The sequence below is a fragment of the Spermophilus citellus genome, assembly GCF_964194105.1.
Source record: "Spermophilus citellus genome assembly, chromosome: 1".
Classification (NCBI taxonomy): domain Eukaryota; kingdom Metazoa; phylum Chordata; class Mammalia; order Rodentia; family Sciuridae; genus Spermophilus; species Spermophilus citellus.
In genome coordinates this window covers 5,806,700-5,827,171 of record NC_138182.1, presented here as the reverse complement: position 1 = coordinate 5,827,171, position 20,472 = coordinate 5,806,700, and the positions used below count along the sequence as shown (strand labels likewise).

Here is a 20,472-nt window from a genome sequence, read left to right as displayed (position 1 = left end):
CTCTCCCTTCTTGTGACAATTTAGTAACGATGAGGTTCTCTCCTTATGGTATACAATATTCCCCATCTATCCTTATGTGATATTATTAGCTTCCATACAAAGAGAATTCATGCCATCACATACTCCCTTCTCAATCTACTTTAATTCTTGTTACCTTTCTAATCTTAACCACCCCTCCCCCTTTTTTGTGGTTCTGGGGATTAAACCCAGGGCCTTGTGCACGAAAAGCAGGCCTTCTACCAACTGAGCTATATCCCCAACCCCTTAAACCACTTTTGAAACATCAACCTTGTTATCTCCTGAGATGCCATATTAACTAAAGATAACTGCTTCAAAAGGTAAAAAAGACTGATAATTGAGTTAGGTATGAAATATCAGGGATGAAATCCACTGCTGTAGACCTCCAAAGACAATGCTCTATGATACTGCCAACAGAAATATGGTAACTACAGAATTTCTTTTATCCTTTATGTTCCAAAGTTTCAAACAAAACCTGTATCTTCTAGATGTGGCTCTCTGAATCTTCTGCACCCTAAGATCTCTTTTCTTTGGGGTTAGAAAATTTTGTCTTTGTCATTTATTCCATTTTGTATGCTTCAGTTTTCCTTAAATGCCTGGTAATCCCTGTAGTTCTTAGGAATGACTACATCAGAGGGTTTTCCATGGTACTGACAAGCTAACTTTCTTACCCCTTTTGCTTCCTGTACATATCCCATTACTTGCCCATTTATGTTTCTAAGAACTGCTAGACCCCATCTTCTCACTAGCTTCCAATGGCTTATTGTTTCTAGTCTGTCTTTCAAGTCATCCTTCACAATAACATCTAGTTATATTTTAAATTGCTGTCCCCAAATACATTAATCTTTTTCTTTGGGTACCAAGGACTGAATACAGGAATGCTTAACCACTGAGCCATATATCCCCAGCCCTTTTTATTTTGAGACAGGGTCTCACTAAGTTGATCAAGGCCTTGCCAAATTGCCTCAGCCCCCCAAACTGTTGGGATTATAGGCATGGGCCACAGCATCCAGCTACATTAAGATATTAAATGAGCTTTTTAAAAAATCATTCTGACTGAAAACTTTCATTTCAAACTAAATTAAAATATCTGACACATTCAGTGTCATATTTTTCTATCTCTTAAAATGTGTATATTATTAGCTCTCCTCCAAACTGTGCCATTTCAACTTAAATGTTTATTCTACTATAAAATGCCCTGTTCTCCCCCAAATGGTGTTAATCTCATATGGCTGTTACATTAAAAAAAAAAAAAATCAGCACAAACTGCATAGTTTGCAAAGGAAATGTATTGTGGAGATGGTAAGTCTAAAATCAGTATCCCCACATCAAAATCAAGCTGTTGGCAGGAATACTTTTCTTTCAAAGGCTCTAGTGGAGAATCACCCCAGCTCTTTCCAGCTTCTAATGGAGACTAGGATTTCCTGAATTCCAATCATCAAGGCCAATATCCTCAAATCTCTTTGTTGGTCCTCTCATCAACCTTCCCTATGTGAGGATTTTCTTGGAAGTCTGACAGCCTCCCTTCACCATGTCCTTTCTTTCTACCCCTTTCAGTCCAGAGTTGGCAGTGTTTCTACTAATAACATTTTCAGAAACCTTGTTGGTCTTAGTTCATTTACGGCTGCTATAATACTATACCACAGACTGAATAATTATACAGAAATGGAATATATACGTTGCAGCTCCAGAGGCCAGGGAGTCCAATGAAGCATCTGATGAAGGCCTTCTTGCTCCATCATAACACAGTGAAGTTATCATGTGACCAGAGAGCATTCTCACCAAAAAGGAAACACCAAGAGATCATTTTATAATCAGCATTAATCCATTTGTGACAGTGGAGTCCTCGTGGCCTTAACTTCTCTTAAAGTTCTCACCTCCCAATATTATGGCAATTAAATGTCAATATGCATTCTGGAAATGTTCAAACCACAAAGTCTTCAACCTAGATCACACAGTAGACAAGAGAGACCTACACAGGTCTTTCCTAGATAATCTCATCCATTACTGGCTTTTACTGAGATGGCAAAGGGACTTAATAAATCACATGCATGGTCTCTTCAGCAACAGCAAAACTATTTCTTGCCAAACCTATGGCTTTCTTTCTAGAGCAAGTTCTACCAGTGAACATCTTTCCTATCTGGATAGACTGAGATTCCCCCAAAAACTGAGTGCTGATTCTTTTCAAACTTAGTCCATTCTTTGATCTCCTCTTGTTATTTTATTATGAACAGTAAGAAGCCAGGCTGCACTTTCAACACTTAGTATTCTCCTTATAAATTCTGCCTTCTATACAATTGCAAGATATAATTCAGCTAGGTTTTCTATCACAAAGAAAAGCCTTCTTTTCCCTTAGTTTCCAATAACATGTTCTTGACCAGCTTCTAGCCAAAGCACCTTTAAAGCCCATAGTTTCAAAACCAACAGTTTTTTTAAAGCAATGTATCCATTTTCCATCTCGTGCCTTAAAATCTTTCCAGCTTCTACCCAATTCCAAAACCACATACACATTTTTAGTTCCAAAAAACAGAAATATATGCTAGAGGCCAGAGTATGGAACTAGTATCACTAGTCTGAAATCAAAGTATCAGCAGAGGCACATTCCTTTTGGGGGCTGAGCCCCTTGCCTAACTCTTCCAGCTTCCAGTGGCTCCCAGGACTCCTTGGCTTCTGGCCACATTACACTAAACTTCAAATTTCTCTCTGCTTTGTCTTTACTTCAACTTCTGCTGTTTTATATGGTAAAAAGACCCTCTTCTCTCTTGAAAAGGTCACGTGATGGCAGCTGAGGTTCACCAAATAATCCAGGATAAACTCCCCACCTCAAGATAATCTCTCACGTCTGCAAAGAGTTTCTCCTATACATACACTTTTCTCAGCCAAATAAGGTAATAGTTCATAGATTTCAGGAATTAGAATATAAGTGTCTTTCTTTGGAGAAGAGGACCTTTTTCAGCATACTACACAAACATATTAAAAAGTTTTTGCTCACATTTTTTTCTTAGAACTCCTTACAGAGCTCTCTCTTAATCATAAAGTGAACTGTTTATTTTACACTTAAAAACATGGATATATACACTTTCAAACATCTCTCAAATGGGTGTTCAAAGTGACATAGCATAAGGAAGGGTGATGGAGAAAACTAACTCAATATTAAAGATACCTATAAATCAAGAACTTTATCAAATGTATGGAAGATGATATGTCATGAGCTTTGTAATGTTTTGAACAACCAATTAAAAAAAATCAAGAACTTATATAAAATTTCAAAGATACCCGTCTAGTCAAAATTAACCTGTCCTTCTTCTAATCAGCAAGTTATTTATAATTTAATCAAATCTGCCAGTCTGATTCTTAGTTTAGGTATTCACATGTAGATTAATTAAACCCCAGGTCCCACACATTCCTATTTTACTACCACCTCCACCAGGGGAACAAGTTGAGGGTTGTTTTTCCTACTAACACAATCTCCTGCAAGAACATTATTCCACAGCAATATCTAACACCTTTTAAAAAGTCTGCTGCTTCTCTTTCCAAGAGAGAAAAATTGATATACATTTCTGAATACTTGGGGTTATTCTCAGGCATGTCATAAAAACAAAACCTCTGGAGACTTCAAAAAATTTTAAGTGCTACTTAAAATAATAATAAACCTTTACTGTATTAGCAATAACTCTTCCAATATTTGAAGAAAGCTGTGCATTGCCAAAGTAAAACCAAGTCACATTTAGATGAATTATCTGATGTAATGAAACAAGTTATGTGTATCAGTTGAAATTTTATTTTTTATGGATAGACAAAGCAAATATCTTGATAGAGAATTTGAAACTAAAATGAATAAAAAAAAAACTACCCTTGACTAGAGCACTTAATATTGATCTTCATATATAAATTGATAAGCTTAACACATTACTGTCATCCCTGGGCCCAGTTTTTTTAATCAGAAGGGTCTATTGAAAAGCTTATCAAGTGTGGCTTGTTAACTGTTTTCCTAATTTTGTGTGATCATGAAAGTGATATAGATTACTTGTAGAATATGCAGAAACTGAAAACTACTGAGATGCACTCTAGCATATATATTGCTGTGTCTTAAAATGTACAAATATACTTTTTTCAAAATAATAGTATATTATAGATGTAAGTTTCCTATTCGGCTATTTCCTATTTCCCCTGCATCAAATATTTTTTGATTACAGAATAATTCACTGATTATAATTTTGCTAATAACCTGGACTGTTTTACTATTTTAAATAATCTGGGGAAAATTTTATTTTTGTGTAACTTTATTTTATAAATTATAATTGATTTTATACGTCAGTTTATTTTTAGGATCCATTTTCACATTCTTAGAAGAATTTGATATTTACTAATTTACTGTTAAGTATTTTGGGAAATTGTATTTCCATTTAAATTCCCAAAATAATTACATAAAGGACACTCCTTACACTATATCCTTACCAACACAGGATACTGCCACAGCTTTTCCAAAAGCTTTTCCATTTTGGGACTTACTATTACAGAAAAACAAAAAGAGAGGGGCATTCCTTTGCTTCCCTATTTTCTGAAACTTTTGTAGCTTTTTATTGTACTTGTATAAATAATCTCTTTAATGTTTGTCAATTATTGTGAGCTGTAATTAGAAAGTTGGCCTTCTCTTCCCATTTGTAAAATATAACTGCTATTATGTCTTCACTGTTACGATGTTTTAAAAAAACTCCTCCCCGCTCCCAGAGTATTTTCTTATCCAACTGTCTTTAATCTGCTTTCAAAATCTTACTTAACATTGCTTTAACATACTTACTTTTCCCCCAGTATCCCAAGAGATTCCATTTCACCTGCTCTTGTGTTTGTCCTATTATTTCTGCTCAAAAGGCCTTTGCCCTGCTTCATTTCCTCACTGCCTCCTACTTCCAATTTAATCTATCCAGGCTGAGCACAAAGGGTACCTTTTCTAGAAAGGTTTTGTCAAGCCTCCCACCATGACAAGTAGATCAATCATCTCACATCACTGACACCACCTACCAAATATTTCCATATTAATTTAGTTAACTTTTCTTGGAGTTGGCCTTGTCTCTGCAATAAATACATTAAATTACTTAAAGGAAATGAATTCCTTGTCAACTTTAAAACCAAAATGCTTCTCAAAAACAATTTTAGTAAATAGCTCCTGAGGCCACAACTGCTTTCCCCTCATTTTCTTATGGCCAGAATACTTCCTATCTTTTTGCTTTACATAGCACACAGAACAACAAACCGTCCACACTTTTTGTGTACTCATGAAGTCACAAAACAATCGAAAATGCTGGTTTGATCAGATGAACTGCCACTGCTAATATACTGAGGAAATTCCCCTATGGTATCTGTAAATGCTATTACATCTCCTTCCTTTCACAAACACCAGGTTATTTTAATGGGATTCTCAATGAATTTTGCATTATATTTCCTAAAAAAAAAAAAAAAAAAAAAGTATAAAGATTAAAGCACAGTGCTTTTTTCCCTTGAGGAAGGAAAAGTCCAATAAAAATGAGAGAAATCTCCATGTGTTCTATGCCACTATCTATACAGCAATAATTTTATACAAAGTACATCCTACTTTCCCTACCAACATGACTACCAATAGAAATTTAAAAAAACAAACAAAAAACTGCTACATCAACAGCTTCCTATGCTTGTAACTTACCACAGCAAGCATGTGTTAAGTATATCTGAATTCTTACCAACTTTTCTAAAATTCAAACCTCTTTCCCCCATGGTATCTTTTCACAGCATTTTAGTGAAAAAAAAAAAAAAAAAGTCATCAGAATAATAACACTCCCTACAGTTGACCAGCTCAAACATAAATCTATGCCCTCTAGAACAGTCCTGGTGCTAAGTGGCCTGCAGCCCAATAGTCTGCAAATTAATCAGATCACAAATAGAAACCAAGAGTAGAGGACTTTCACCTTTCTAGTAATTCTCCGAACTGTTATTTTTTAAAAGTAGAAGTCTTAAATGAGATTAAAAACACAGAACTAGCCATCTATTACCACTTGAAAAGTACTCCTCTACAATACAGTTACCAATCTGTTCCCAGTAATAATAAACAAAAGTTCGTATTTTTATGGTTCATATGAGTAAACAAGAAGAGCTGCTGAAGGGACAAAAGAGGCCAAGATGTCCCTAACCACCCCAGGTTCAGGAGGGATCAAGATCTTGGCATGTCAGACTTAGGTGAGGAATTTCCATGCCATCCACAAACCAAACCTACCACAGCTATGCCATCTCTTCAGCATATCTTACGAGGAATTCTAGTTTCAACTGCTTGGTTACTTTGCTTCAATTTTCTAAAGATCAATCATATTTTTCTTCTCTTTTAGAAGGCTCCACATGGCCCTCTTGTAATCCTAGCTGCTCAGGAGGCTGAGGCAGGAGGATTTTGAGTTCAAAGACAGCCTCAGCAACTTAGCCAGGCACTAAGCAACTCAGTAAGCAACTCTGTCTCAAATTCTGAAGAAATAAAAAGGGGCAGAATGTGTCTCAGTGATTGAGTTGTCGTGAGTTCAATCCCTGATACAAAAAAACAAAATAAAACTCAAACTCCCTCTTACTTCCTCATGTGTACAGAGATTCTCTCCTTAAATGGAATCAGTAAAGAAGCATTATCACATATTATTTGTAAGAATGATAAATTCTATGATTTATCATACATCTCATATTCATATCTTTTTCTTCTACCTAAGCAGATTTCAAAGTATTTCACTGGGAAAGTAGGATTAAGGCTTTCTAATACAGATTTCATTATGGCCTTCAAAATAAGCAAGACAGTGCTAACTGTCAAGATGCTAAGTCACCTAGCTTATTTCCAGTATCATCTTTATCTGGGGCACTCTATTTTTTTTTTAAAGTTATGCTTTTGAACCAACTGTCCCATATTAACTTTTCAGACCCTTGTGAACTATAGGATACTAAAGTTCTCTTTCACCCTAAGTAGGCTCCATTATCAATTAGACTCTTCTTGAGATCTTTTATTGTGAACTCATCAACACAAAGATTATTTTTTTAATAAAGATAAGCCAGGAACAGTGGCACATTCCTACAATCCCAGCTACTCAGGAGAAATGCAAGTTTAAGGCCAGCCTAAGCAACTTAGTAGGACCCTATCGCGTAACTTTAAAAAAGTATGGGGTGTAACTCAGTGTCTGAGTGCCCCTGGGCTCATACTGCACACACAAAAAAGGGGAACTGAAGCTTACAGACTAGCCATGCCTCCCCACCTCCAGTCAACAATATGACTCAGCAACAAATATCATTGTTTGGGCCCTATTATTCTCAATACATTTCTAACTTAACAATCTTTTCTATATTTCTCCCCAAAGCCAAGAGTTCCTCCTGGGTCCTATCTTTACTCCTGGGCATTAAATCACCACCACTAATCACCTCCCTCTACCATCTTAGGTAAATGTCCTTCAATCTCTTCTTATATTCTTACTTTGAAGTAGTATTCCTGTATATACCACCTTCATGGTGGATAAAAGTCTTTCCTCAAAGTACCTATTTCCCTTTGTGTGTTTTGGAATACTCATATCCATAGTCCTTAAATTCTAGCTTTCTTCTTCCTCAGACTGAGGCTACTTCAAAATCTTTATTCAACTTCAAAAATGTTGGTAAACATTAAAAAAAAAAAAAAACTTGGAAGGAAAATAGAAGTGATATAGTTTCTTCCTTTTAAAACATTTACTCTATGGGATGCTGACTCATAATGGTTATGGGGGACAGAGGCATGGGAGGAATGGAGGAATTTTAGATAGGGCAAAGGGGAGGAAGGAAAAATGAGGGGGCTTGGGGGTAGGAATGATGGTGAAATGAGTTAGACATTATTACCCTAAGTACATGTATGAAGACATGAATGGTATGAAAATACTTTGTGTACAATCAGTAACTTGAAAAATTGTGCTCTATAAGTGTAATACGGAATGAATTGTATTCTGCCATCATGTATAACAAACTAGAATAAATAATATATTTTAAAAATTTGCTTAATGTTTTTTACATTGGTTTCTTTACTGCAATTTAAAATTGCTCTTTACTACCTTTATAGGTCTCATTATCATAATTACTTAAGTCTCTGTGGTTAGATTATAAACTAGGAATAGGAAAAAAGAAAAAAAAAGAATTTTAATTATCTTCATATACTTGCTCAAATATATACTCTATTCTGCCTCGTAGCCCAAAACAAAATGCTAAACATCAGTTGGTTTAAACAACTCCAAGATTTTGGTGTTAGTGTTTTTAGGCATAGAAGAAATGTGAATGGGCTTAGGATGGAAAAAAACTGGGGAGGGGTGAAAGTAGAACTTCTCCATGAAACCTGTTTTAAACCCTGAAAATTTTGGAATCTTCTCCAGACTAAGAATCTAGTCAACTATTCACACTCCTGCTTTAAAGCATTATAGTAGCTCTGAGCGTCCCCAGCAAATAAGTCAAATTATAAAGCATAAAATCATTCCACAAAATTTGTTAAAAAGAAAAGGCAAATGCAAAATACTTCTCACAAATGCTTTATTTAAACTTACCAGTTTGGCTTGTGCTTCTGCAATTTTTCGGTTATTCTCTTCTAGTATTCGCTCTAGCTCCTCACGTTTTGCACGTTCTTCCTCCTAAAGGGGAGGACATGTTAAGATATTAGAAAAATAAAATGTTTATTTTTATTGATAAATATTTACTAATCTTCCTCTGAACTTTTTTGATCTGACTTACTGGGTAGCTTTATAGCTACCTTCTGTCTGACAAATGATAAACTGTGCAGCCACTAAAATTGGTTTCTAGCACTAAATTTAAATCATCCCTCCCAGTCCAAACAGCAACCGACTAAACCCTCCCTAATGATAGTTTCCTGGCAATTATTACTAATATTTTAATATCACACAAATCAACAAGGACAACTACAAACTGGATAGTATTTACCAAATTAAAAAATAATATATAAAATATAAATAAAGTGAATATTTGTCTCACCAATTATGTATACCTACGTATTCTTTACCTATACTCCTTTAATCAGCATTAAAAGTTGAATATTTACTGTCTTGTCCAGTGTCCTGCAGAGTGTGCTCCTCGGCTGCCATACGCGCCAGCTTCCTCTTTAAAATGATTTGTACTGTTAGCTTGGCAATACCTGCATCAGCAGCTCAACCATTTATAAAGAAACAACATACAAGGAAGGCTGAGCTGAGGAATGCAGATGTTTATGGTAAGAAGGAACAAAAAAATGTAATTCATCATTCCTAAGGCAAACAATTAATAAGAAAAATACATTTACTGTTAGTGAAAAATACAAATGGTAATCCATACTTCATGGAACTAAGGGCTTCTTCCATGGGGAAAATGGACTTAACATTCAGATGTTGACAATTTCTAAAGGCAGCTTATATTGTCATCTACAGTCTGAACTGAAATTCAGGAATCCAGGGGATGCATGGTTAGGAAATAAAATTCTGCAATTTATTTTTGCTTGGAGAATTTAATGAAATTTTATAATGCAAACTATATGAAGACTGCTTGATGATTTGGGCAGTGTTCAGATCACAGCATACATATTCAAATGATTTTAATATTTGAAAAGACTGTCAGAGGGTTGTGTCCGTGTAAAAAAAAAATTGTTAATATGAAACAAAAAGCAAATGAAGAGAAAAAAATCTTTACTATGATTAATAACTCGCTACAAGATAGCACAATTACTCCAAAAATATCATTATTAAAAGCACTGGTATCATTGCAAATTTCGTACGTTCAATTTTATAGTCTGTGAAATCCAGTATAAATATAGACATGTATATCTAAAGACAGGACAAGAGAAAAACGCATGTTATAAGCTAAGCTTACTGGAAAGCAAAGAGATTTGATACTACATCAACTTGTCCACAACCATGCCCACATGAAAAATAACAATGAGCCATATTTTAAGTCAAATATTTCAGTTCAAGAAAATATGACTACAGGATTTCCTACATCACACCAATGGGATTCATGTTTGTTAACACAAACTATTTTGATGGGTGACACTCAGTGCTGTGAAGTAATTAACCCTGAGTGTCCCACTGTCTTTCACCAAGTTTAGGATCCTGGAGTAATCAGTGCAAACAAGCCATAAAGCTTCAGTAGCAAATTACTGTCTCACAGAAAGACATTTTCAACTTCTGCTCCAGCTGCTGATAAAACAAATCATGTGTTTAGCTTGACTCCAGACAAGGACAACCTGTTCCTTCATAACTCTCTAGAGAAAAAAAGGAGTTGTTAGTAGATACTAAAAAAGTGGATGAATATTCTGGACATTTTTCCTAAAAAGATTCCTTGAAACACATTAGGAAAATGGAGGGCCTTATGATCAGAATGCTAGAATTAGTCCATTGTGCTGAAGCAGGATTTGGGGGAGGGGGAGGAATAAAAGAAGGGAAAAAGAAGAGTGAGAAAACCTATTTATCAAAAGCAGGTGCTGTCACTCAATGTTAGGCCCTGCTCTTTTTAATCTGACTGAAGGCAAAAAGCCTCTCACAGTCTAGGTAGTAGAGTGATAAACAGAAAAGAATATACAACCACAGGTGGCTTTTTAACCTTTTCCCTTTACCACTTCCTGTCTCCCCCCACCCGCCCAAAAGAATGTAAGTCCTGCAGCCATGGCAAAAGTTTCAAACACTTCTCAAATATATAAGCCAGTTCCATTAAATCAAAAAGTATCCTTGAATAAGTTTTATGAAAGTAACTTTTAAGTATCAGTCAGCACTTCTGAATAGGCTAAAAAATTAACTTTCTTGCAGCAATGTAAGTTTAGATGAGAAAGGAATTAGATAGTCTGTATTCCATCTCTTTCTGAACTGAGCAGGAGGCACAACCGGACACTGAAAGTTTTGCCATGGACTGTCTCTACTTTCCAAACGACCGAGCGTTACCTCTCTAGCTTTTTGTGCTGCAAGCTCAGCTTGTCTCTGTCGCTCGAGTTCTTCGAGCAACTGCTTTTCCATGATGCGCTTGGCTTCCTCCACCCTTCGGAGTACTTCTCGCTCAATTTCATCCTTCCTTTTCTCTAATTCTTCTTCTACCCTTTTTGCCACCAATTCTTCCACTCTTCGTGCTGTTTCTTCCTCGATGAGTTTTTCTTCTATTTCCTGTTGTCGACTATGAAACAAAGTGGAAAAAAAATTATTTTGATATTTTAAAAACACTAGTTTTAAGTCTCAATCACATCAGCTTGATTTTACATATTTAATGACTTTACAATTCATTTCATGTCACATATGGGGAAATGTTAAATATATTAAGGTGTTAAGACATATACTTGTTATTAAGTTTATAATAAGAGGATAAGCTGCTAAAAATATATGTATTTGCTCATTTGCCAACCAACTCAACAGAACAGCTGAGCTATAGAAAAGCAAGAGAATCTATTACGCGGGGAATTCAGAGTGGCTCAATTCATTTGCCCCTTCTCCTTAAGCAAAGACAGAACAAACAGACTTAAAGAGATTTGACTGAAGTTAACAGAACTGTGAACCTTCCACTCAAAGTATAGATCACTGAATTTCTCAACTTTTTTCTACTGTGCCTTTTCTTCCAAAAATTTCACTGATCTCCAAGGAAAAGCTCCTCCAGTAATAGGAAAAGTAGAAAGATGAAAATATAAAGTTCAATGAAGCATGATATTTTTGTTTTAGTTAAATTCCATTCTATTATAAACCAGCTTGTTTATTCAAAATAAAATCTGTGCTGAAAATACTAACATTTATCAAGGTATTATCATGGAAGTCTTACAAAATTTATACCAATGCTTGCCTCTAGTCACATGCATCTAGTCTAAATTGAATATTAGTATTAAGAAAAACATAAAAGATCTAATAAAAATTTAACAGACTAAGAATATATTAAAATTAATTCTGGTTTCTTTTTAACATGGCTACTAGAACACTATAAATTGCCTATTTTGCTCATATATTACTAGTGAATAGCATACTGAGGCAATATTTGTGCTTAACTAATGAATTCAGAGGCTCTTGGAGTACTCTAAGTATCTACATCCTAAGAGAACAATTTATTAATGCTTCAACTTTCTCGCAATCCAAATTAAATAAAACCTGCAACTTTTATATCTTTTGGTGACTCATTTGACATACCTACGTATGAAACAGTCATTCAATTCATAAATTTAGTAAAGACTCTAGTTTCAATGTGACCTTTAAATACCTCAATCCACTCCAACTTAATTCTATTCTTGGGAGTGATTCAATTCCCACCCAACAGGTTTTCATTCTCAACTTCTGTCATTTATTTAGTGACACCACACTAATACTAAAACTGTCTTCAACATTTTGCTTCACTTCAGTTTCATCATTTCTCTTCTCCATCAAAAAAATAGGAGGTACTAGAGAAAGTTTCTTTTCCTTTAAGGTCCTAGATATTTGCAGAACCCATACTGAGTACTCCATTTCATAAACATCTCCTAAATTTTAAAAAAAGGATATGAAAGCCTAGGAATAACTATGCTTCTCTCCTTTTCCTTAATTTCCCATCAAATACAGGATTGTGGTAATTACAATAAGCCTTTTTATATACAGCAGTTCAATAAGAGCATGTACTTTCTGTGACATCACCTAATAGGAACTGCCAAGACCATTGAAAGAATTAGTAATTTCAATTCAATGGAAATTAAATGACAATTTTAATATAAAATGTTGTCTCTATTTCATCCAAAGGGAAGGAAAGAAATAACAAAAAATAAAACAAGTAAGGCTAACAACTGCTGAATCTGGGTATGGGTTTATAAGGATAACAATATTCTACTTTTATATATGCCAACTTTTCATTAGTTTTATAAATGCACACACACGTTTGTTAATTGATTAATATGTAATTATTAAATGTAGAGGCCTAAAAAGAAACTTGATATTTAAAATTTCAATACAATGCAATTCTTAATTATCAATGTTAAGTAGAACTCAGTACTGACTATTCAAAAGGATATCGTAAGAGTTTCAATTAAACTTTCTATACAAAGTGGAAAGGAAAACAGTATAAGGCTTTAAATTAGCTCAAGAGTAGAAAAGTTCCCAACTTAGGAATATAGATAAAATTGGAAAAGACCTTATACTTACATATTCAGGGTTTTTCTGAGGAAGTTATGCCATCCCTAAGCACTAACACAATGGCTAACTGGGCCACATTTCCATACACTTGATCATTAAGGACAAAATGAGCCAAAAATATTCAGGTTATTATTCACAGCAAAAATTAAATCAGCATGGTGTCAGCTCCCTGTGTCTCTACTCCCACTTGACCACACCAAACCAGAGGGGCCAGAGGACAGAAGGTGAGTTTCTCTATTGCTAAGTCAAGTCTAAGTACAGCTCAATGGTTTTACAGCCCAAAGGGGAGGGCAAATGGAAAGTCCCAAGCTCAACTGAAACAGTGGAGGGTGTGAAACATCCTGCTGCAGTCTCACAAAACTGCTTTATCTCCCTTTGCTCCTGGAGGAGCTACAGAGTATGCCACCATGAGTGCAGTAAGCCTTACTGATAGGTCTCTAAGTGAAGACCAGCAAGGTCTGGGCACCACAGCAGAACTGTTCCTCTAGGAGTATTACAAGAATATAACTTTTGTTGGTATTCTTGGTAAGATTAAATATGCTATTTTGGAATTCGGGGAAAAAAAATTTAAATCAATTTTTTGAACCAGTATTAAAAATTAAGGTTTAGAGTTCAATACCACTTTATCTCCTCCTGTACACATACAGGCACATATACAATTGAATTATGCATAAATTCATCTTCATTGATGGCAAATTTATCACCATAATCAATAAAACCACTGTTAAGCTAACTCCCATAAGAGGCAATGGAACTTTCTTGAAGATCAAAACACTAGTTACTGGTGTCTTTAAAAAGACGACGATATCTAATAGCCAGTCCATAAAACATTTGCTATAGGAGTTGTCAACATATATTATTTTCTCTAATCTATTGCTATACTTCTTTGATCAATCCATTTCCTTGCCAAAAATATGTGCTAATGAAAGGTTAAATCAAAATCTTCAAGTTTTTCAATGGAAATGGTATTATTACCTAGACCCTACTTCTTCTATGTGTTCTGGTATTTTAAATACACTAGTCACAATCAACTTTAAAATGGTACAAAACAGCAAGGGCGCAACATTTCACAACTGTCAAATGAGAGTATAACTTGGCACAGAGCAAATGCCACTATTATTTTAAGATGTCTTTAAAATGTATGAACTCAATCCTAGGGGCTTATTTCCAGGAACTGGTTAAAAATTATTAGCCAATAGCAGTTAATAGGTCCAAATCACTATTCTAAAAGCTCAGTATAGTATGTCACCACTTAAATCTCAGATATGGTCCTACAATGTATGTATTATTGACTGAAGTTAATAAGTTAAATTTCTGTACTCAGGCTTAATGGGTGCTGCTAAACTGTGAATATGAACCTTGGTAGACTTCAAAGCTAAAGAACTTAAGCACTTTACTATCCTATACAGTCTCTCCAGAATAAATGTGAGAGGAAAAGATATGAAGTAACTACCAAAACAACTAGCCACAAATACCAGCTAGGTCTTTAAGCTCTCTTATTGTCTCAAAGCACCAACCTCCAAGAATGCACTGTTCCACATACCAAGTTTGCTTTCACAATGAGCTCTTCAAGTACTGTCTGAAAATCACAGAAACCCTAGTTCAACAGTAGAGTATTCAAGCTTTGGCACATCAGACCATTAACATTTTCCTGATTTGCTACAAGACATTTTCAACTGTCTATTTATTTTAGCAATTAATACAACACATACATAGCATCTCTAAAAAAAAAAAAAAAGTTAAAAAATGGTAATACCAGTCTACTGGAGGGGTAAGAGCAATTCATGAATGGATGGGAGACACAGACATGATAACCTTCTGAATCTAATTTTGAATCATGTGAATTAGCTATTCAAAGTGAGGAAATAACTTAAAGGCCTACCTTTTACTGCATTAAGATTATAACTCACAAGATCACTTTTTAAACTCAGCAGGCTTTGAGAGTATAGAAGTTATGTTAAATAACACTGAGACCCATTATATGCCAAACACCATCTAGATAATTTAGATATACCTACAATTTTCATAATAGGACAGGTATCTCCATTTCACAGACAAAAAAAAAAAAAAAACAATCTCAGAGATGATTTGTTTAAGGTCTTAAAAGTTTAAGAAGCAAAGCAATCTCACCTCCTCTGGGACTACAGAATTCCTAATTGGTTAAACTCAGCAAATGGATCTTATTTTACTGTTTCCATCTAATCTGAGAATTCTTGAAAACACAAGATACTCTGCATTGTTCTCGTATCTGCTCTGCTTTCAACTTGAGCTTTTCATTCAGTCCCTTGAACCAACTGCTTTTCTCTCCTTATACTCTGCCTTGGTCATTTCATAAACTCTCGGGATTTTAATGATACAAGTAAAGCCCCCTTTCCTTAGGCTTCAGTCCCTCATTATTAATTTAAGCAAGTTCAGAATACCTAAAACTATGGCCCACAGTGAAGTGCCAAGTGGAAACTCCTGCTTTTCCCTCTTCCTTAACCACTGTTCAGCAAGTTTCTGGATAAATTACAATAGCCACACTATAAATAAAAACCAATAATGCTCTTTTCTTTAGGTCTGAGATCCAATTTTATATCCCATCTGTTTCTTAAATTGGTCCTTCTTTTCCTTTCTAGTAACTGTCTGTACTATTCTTTCCTCAGTTTACTGTATCCTCCTTCCTCATAACTTGTTTCCATCTTATAGAACTATTCATGATCTGTTTAGAATGGGGGGGGGGGGGTGCGTGCCATTTGCCTCCTCAAAACCTTTCCTGTTTCTAGAATGAAACCAAATTTCTTAATATGGCATATAAGAACCCTTCCTTAATTTCCAGCCTGTTTACATCTTCAGTCACTGTATCACTGTAGTACTTAAGAACTTCTTGTTGTAGCCAAAAATATCTGGTCCACTCTAAGACCACTGCCTTTCAAGCTCCTTATTGTGACAGGGGTGGTGAAGGAGGCTTTCTCCTTTGGTCCACATATACTTTATACCCAGCATGACAGTTTTCCCTCCTATACCCTTAATTCATTCTTTAGGACAACAAAGGTTTTTACCCACCAGGATGCTTCCTTTATACAGTTGTATCAATTACCTGTCCTTGAATTAGCCATCAAAATCTTAGAAGAGACCAATCACCTTTATATTAATATTGCCTAGCACAGTGCCTGGCACTTACTAAAGCCATAGTAAATACTAACTGAATGAACTAACAAACAGGGATTTGTAGACAACTACTTGTTCCTGTTTCCAAAGCTCTAACACCTGTCTTTCCAGACTTTTCTTTGCATTATTTCTAAGGCATTTGACCACATTAAGTAAAGTCTATACAGCACACAGGAATTTAGGGTTCAAGTGGCTACTGGTCCTACCTCTTTCCCCTCCTAAACATGAATGGCAGTTTGTCTCTCTCAACCTAGAAACCATATACCAATTCTATTTCCTATCATCTCATCCCTGGATCTCTCCTCTGCTGTCCACATGTAGCTTTCTAAATGTTTCTAATTATTCTTTATATATCAAATTTCCTTTCATTTTTCCTTTAAGTTTTAACTTCCTAGTGAACGGCAAGTAGTTATTTCACATGGAAAAATTATCAGTGATATCTTAGGTAATTTCTCATATATCCTGTCAATATCCTGTTGAGAGCTTTATCTTTATAGCTAAGGATCTTTTCCAGATCCAAAAGCTGGATTCTATATGTTTTCATATGCATCATCAACAGCTCCAAGTATAGCAGAAGTGGAACAACTGCATAAGCTTTAAAGAAATGTAGACAGCAAATTAGCAAACTTTCTCTCTAGTATTATTTATGATATATTTCCATACCTCCTAATAACTTTGCTTTTAGAAACAAGGTGTGCTGGAAAGTCTACATTATACAAACCTAACTGCAGAAAACTGTAAAACCCCTAGACAATAATGTATACATAAAATCCTTGCAGGAAGATTTTCCCTACATAAAAATTCTGTATGTGAGCAAGGCAAAAATAAAGACAAATACTCAGACGTATTCTAAACAAGTATACTACAAGGGGGAAAAAGAGAACTACACATACTCATTGGAGTATATGAAGGAATAGACTTTGTATAGAATGATGGTTACATAGGTGAAATCAAATATCAAAGTCGACTTAGACTAAGGTATGCATTTTGATTTTTATTTGTTAAAAAAAAAAAGGAATAAAAGACCAGAGGGGGATATAAAGCAAAGGCCACACCTTTAAACACACTAAGCCAAAAATGTGGGGTTTTTCTTTGTTTTTTGATGAACCACTTAAAGTGTCTTAAACCCTGTCCTCAATCTAAGCTTCAATAAAAAGATGCTTCTGGCAAGCTGCAATTTATATCCCACGGGTTAATTCCTTTCCATACCCTTCGCAAGCGGACCTGCAAAAGCTGACCATCCGCACCTTCAGGCTAACCGAATCCCCGCCTTACCCGCCAGCGCAGCGCCCAGACTTCTTTCTGAACTCCACCCCTACTTCCGGGACTCTCCACTCCGCGCGCCAAAATCGCTTTCTCCCCTCTTGCACCACGATTTTACATCCCAGCCACCTCGTGGATCTTTCCACTTAAGGGTTTCAAACCACGTGTGCCCCCAGGCGGGTGCCTGCACCCTTCCTGCATTTCTCCCAGCCCCGCGCCCCCACTCTTCGTGCCTACCCACCCCGCAGCGCCCCCACTCTCCCGTGCCCACGAAGCCCGCAGCCCCAGTCTCCCGGTTTACCCACCCCACAGCGCCCCCACTCTCTGCGCCTACCCACCCCGCAGCGCCCCCACTCTCCCCATCTACCAACTCGCAGCCCCCTCTCTCCCCGACTGCCTGTCCCGCAGCCCGCTCTCTCCCGGTCTTCACACCTCGCAGCGCCCACCGCTCTCCCAGTCTACCCACCCCGCAGCCCCCACTCTCCCCGTCTGCCCACCCCGCAGCGGCCCCCACCTTCCCGGCCCGCCCACCCCGCAGACCCCTCCTTCCCGGTCCGCCCACCCCGCAGCCCCCTCCCCGCCGTCTGCCCAGCGCAAGACCCCACTCCCGGCCCGCGCCCCCACTCCCGGCCGGCACCCCCACTCCCGGTCCGCACCCCCACTCTCCGGCCCTTCCCCCCGCGGCACTCACATTTTTCGCTGCCTCTCGAACTCCGCTTTCTTCTCCTCCTCCTCCCGCTTCTGCTTCTCGTCCAGGCTGCTGCGCTTGCTCACCGTGCGCCCGAAGATGTCGATGCGGTCGGGCGGGGACGAGGCGCGCTCCCGGTCCCGCTCGCGCCGGGACACGGCCGTATTGGTGGAGCGCGAGCGGGACCGCGACTCCCGCCGCCGGTTCCGTTTACTTTCCCGGGACTTGGAACGCTTGCGCACGCGCTCCTTGTCCCGCGACCGCGACCGCGACCGGCTGCGCTTCTTGTTGTGCTTGCTGCTCTTGGTGTGCTTGGAGCGGGACGAGCTCCGGCTCCGGGACCGGCCCATCCTTCCGGGCCCCGCACGCGCCTGGCTCCCCTCGCCTCCGCCTTCGGACGCGGGCTGACCGTCCTGTGGAGGCCGGAGGAACGACGGCTGTCCACTCGCCGACTTTCTTCCTCTCCTCGAGGTCTACAGTCGCCACGAAGGCCGCCTCCAACGAGAAGGCCACAACGCAAGGAGTCTCTAAGATGGCAGCTGCGGCTGCACCGGCCGCCTTTCCCACAATGCCCTGCGCGAAACGTGCCGAAGCGTGAGCCCCGCCGCCTGACGATTGTGGCCGAGGACTGGCGGGCGTTTCCGAGCGCACTCGGCCCTTTTCGCCACTCCTGGCGGAAGCCTACGAACTCAAGGCCGGAGCCTGCCGCCTTTGCGTCAGTGTACTTTTCGTTTTTCTAGTAAAATGCCACGCAAGGTAGAATGGATCAACGTTTTAATACGATCTAAGCCACGCCTTGACAGGAGTTGATTGATTGGATTATTTTCTAGGAGCAGATCACCTTTGGCAGATCACTCCATTGTATAGAGTGACCTTTGGCAGATCACTCCACTCTTGCTGCTTGTTTCCTTGTTTGCAAAATGCACTTTGACACACTTTCTGACCTGGTTCTGAAGCTTACAGGAGATAAATTATGCAGTAGGGTTTTGATTAGTTTATGCTAATACTTGACATAAGACTTAATGTGCATTCCAAATGCTTTTTAAATTATTGCTTAATACTTAATACTTTAGTTTCTGAATTAAGTACCACTGTTATTCCTATTTTGTAGATGGGGACCCTGAGGTCCATAGAGGTTAAAAAGTTGCCCAAGGTCACACACTTATTAGATGGAAGAGCAGTGACATGTTCCTAGGTAGGTGGTGCAAAGACTGCACATAACTAAGACCAACTGAGCCCTGGCCAAGAAAAGCCATGTTATTCTGCGGTACAACACTGTCACTGTCAAGCCGCCCCACCAAAAAAGACAATGTCATCATTTGTACGTCATTATTTGCAGATGATAGGAAATGTTGGAAATCTGGATGCCTCAACGTTAAATAAGTTCAGTAAAAGACTTCACTCCAGGTAAGCGGAGGAAAAATCAAAACTTTACTTTGAGCAACCAGTAGCCTATTAAAAATGAAATATTAAGGTTTTCTACAGAATGGCAACAAAATCCATAAAATACTTAGGAATAAACTTTACCAAGTTACAAAGTCTTTGTGATGAACCTTGGCTGAAAGACAGAATAAATGGAAAACACACGCTGTTTTCTCAATTGTGGAGTCAGTATCAAAAACATGCCAATTCCTTCTAAGTCAAATTAGAAAATTAATGCAGTTTTCATGAAAGCCCCAAATTCTCTTGGGAATGCACATGTTATAACAAACTAAATAATTTTAAGTTTTATATGAAAGATTACATAACTGAGAATTTTCAAGAAAACATGAAAAAGAAGAGTAATGTCTTAATCCATCTGCACTGTGTTACAGTTTAGAACTTAAATGTCCCCCAAAAGCCCATGTGTGGAAGGCTTAGTCCCCAGGGCCCCGATGTTCAGAGGTGGGGGCTCGGGACATGATTCAGTCACGAGGGATCTGAACTCATCACTGAATTAACCCATTTATGAATTCATACCGTAAAGGCTACATCGGAGTGATGGAAACTACAGGAGGACCTCATGGAGGAAATAGATCACTGGGGCTCTGCAGGGGCTGTTTTGTCCCTGACCCCTTCTCCTCATTCTCTCCTCTGTTTGCTCTCCAAACACAATGAGGTGAGCAGCTTTGCTCTACTTTTGCTTCCCTTCATTATGTTCTACCTCACCACAGGCCCAGAAACAATTGAGAGAAGTTCAGGTGGACCAAAACTTTTGAAACTGTGAGCCAAAATAAACCTTTGCTCCTTTTAAGTTACTTA

General features: G+C 37.8%; 1 protein-coding gene across 2 annotated transcripts in view; it reads right to left on the bottom strand.

Annotated features, from left to right (window-relative positions):
* ARGLU1 (arginine and glutamate rich 1) overlaps positions 1–18,818 on the bottom strand; it is a 25,137-nt gene extending 6,319 nt beyond the window's left edge. Inside the window, exons 1-3 of one of the 2 annotated variants that reach the window (XR_014020746.1) lie at positions 18,235–18,818; positions 10,944–11,169; positions 8,571–9,137 (exon numbers count right to left, since the gene is read on the bottom strand). Coding sequence is in view for 1 of the 2 variants with exons in the window: in XM_081283403.1 (XP_081139529.1) it covers positions 8,571–8,654; positions 10,944–11,169; positions 18,235–18,581 (657 nt within the window). In the remaining variant the exon portion in view is untranslated. The remainder of the gene's footprint in view (positions 1–8,570; positions 9,138–10,943; positions 11,170–18,234) is intronic. The other variant, XM_081283403.1, reaches the window with a different exon arrangement.
* Positions 18,819–20,472: the final 1,654 nt, after the last annotated feature.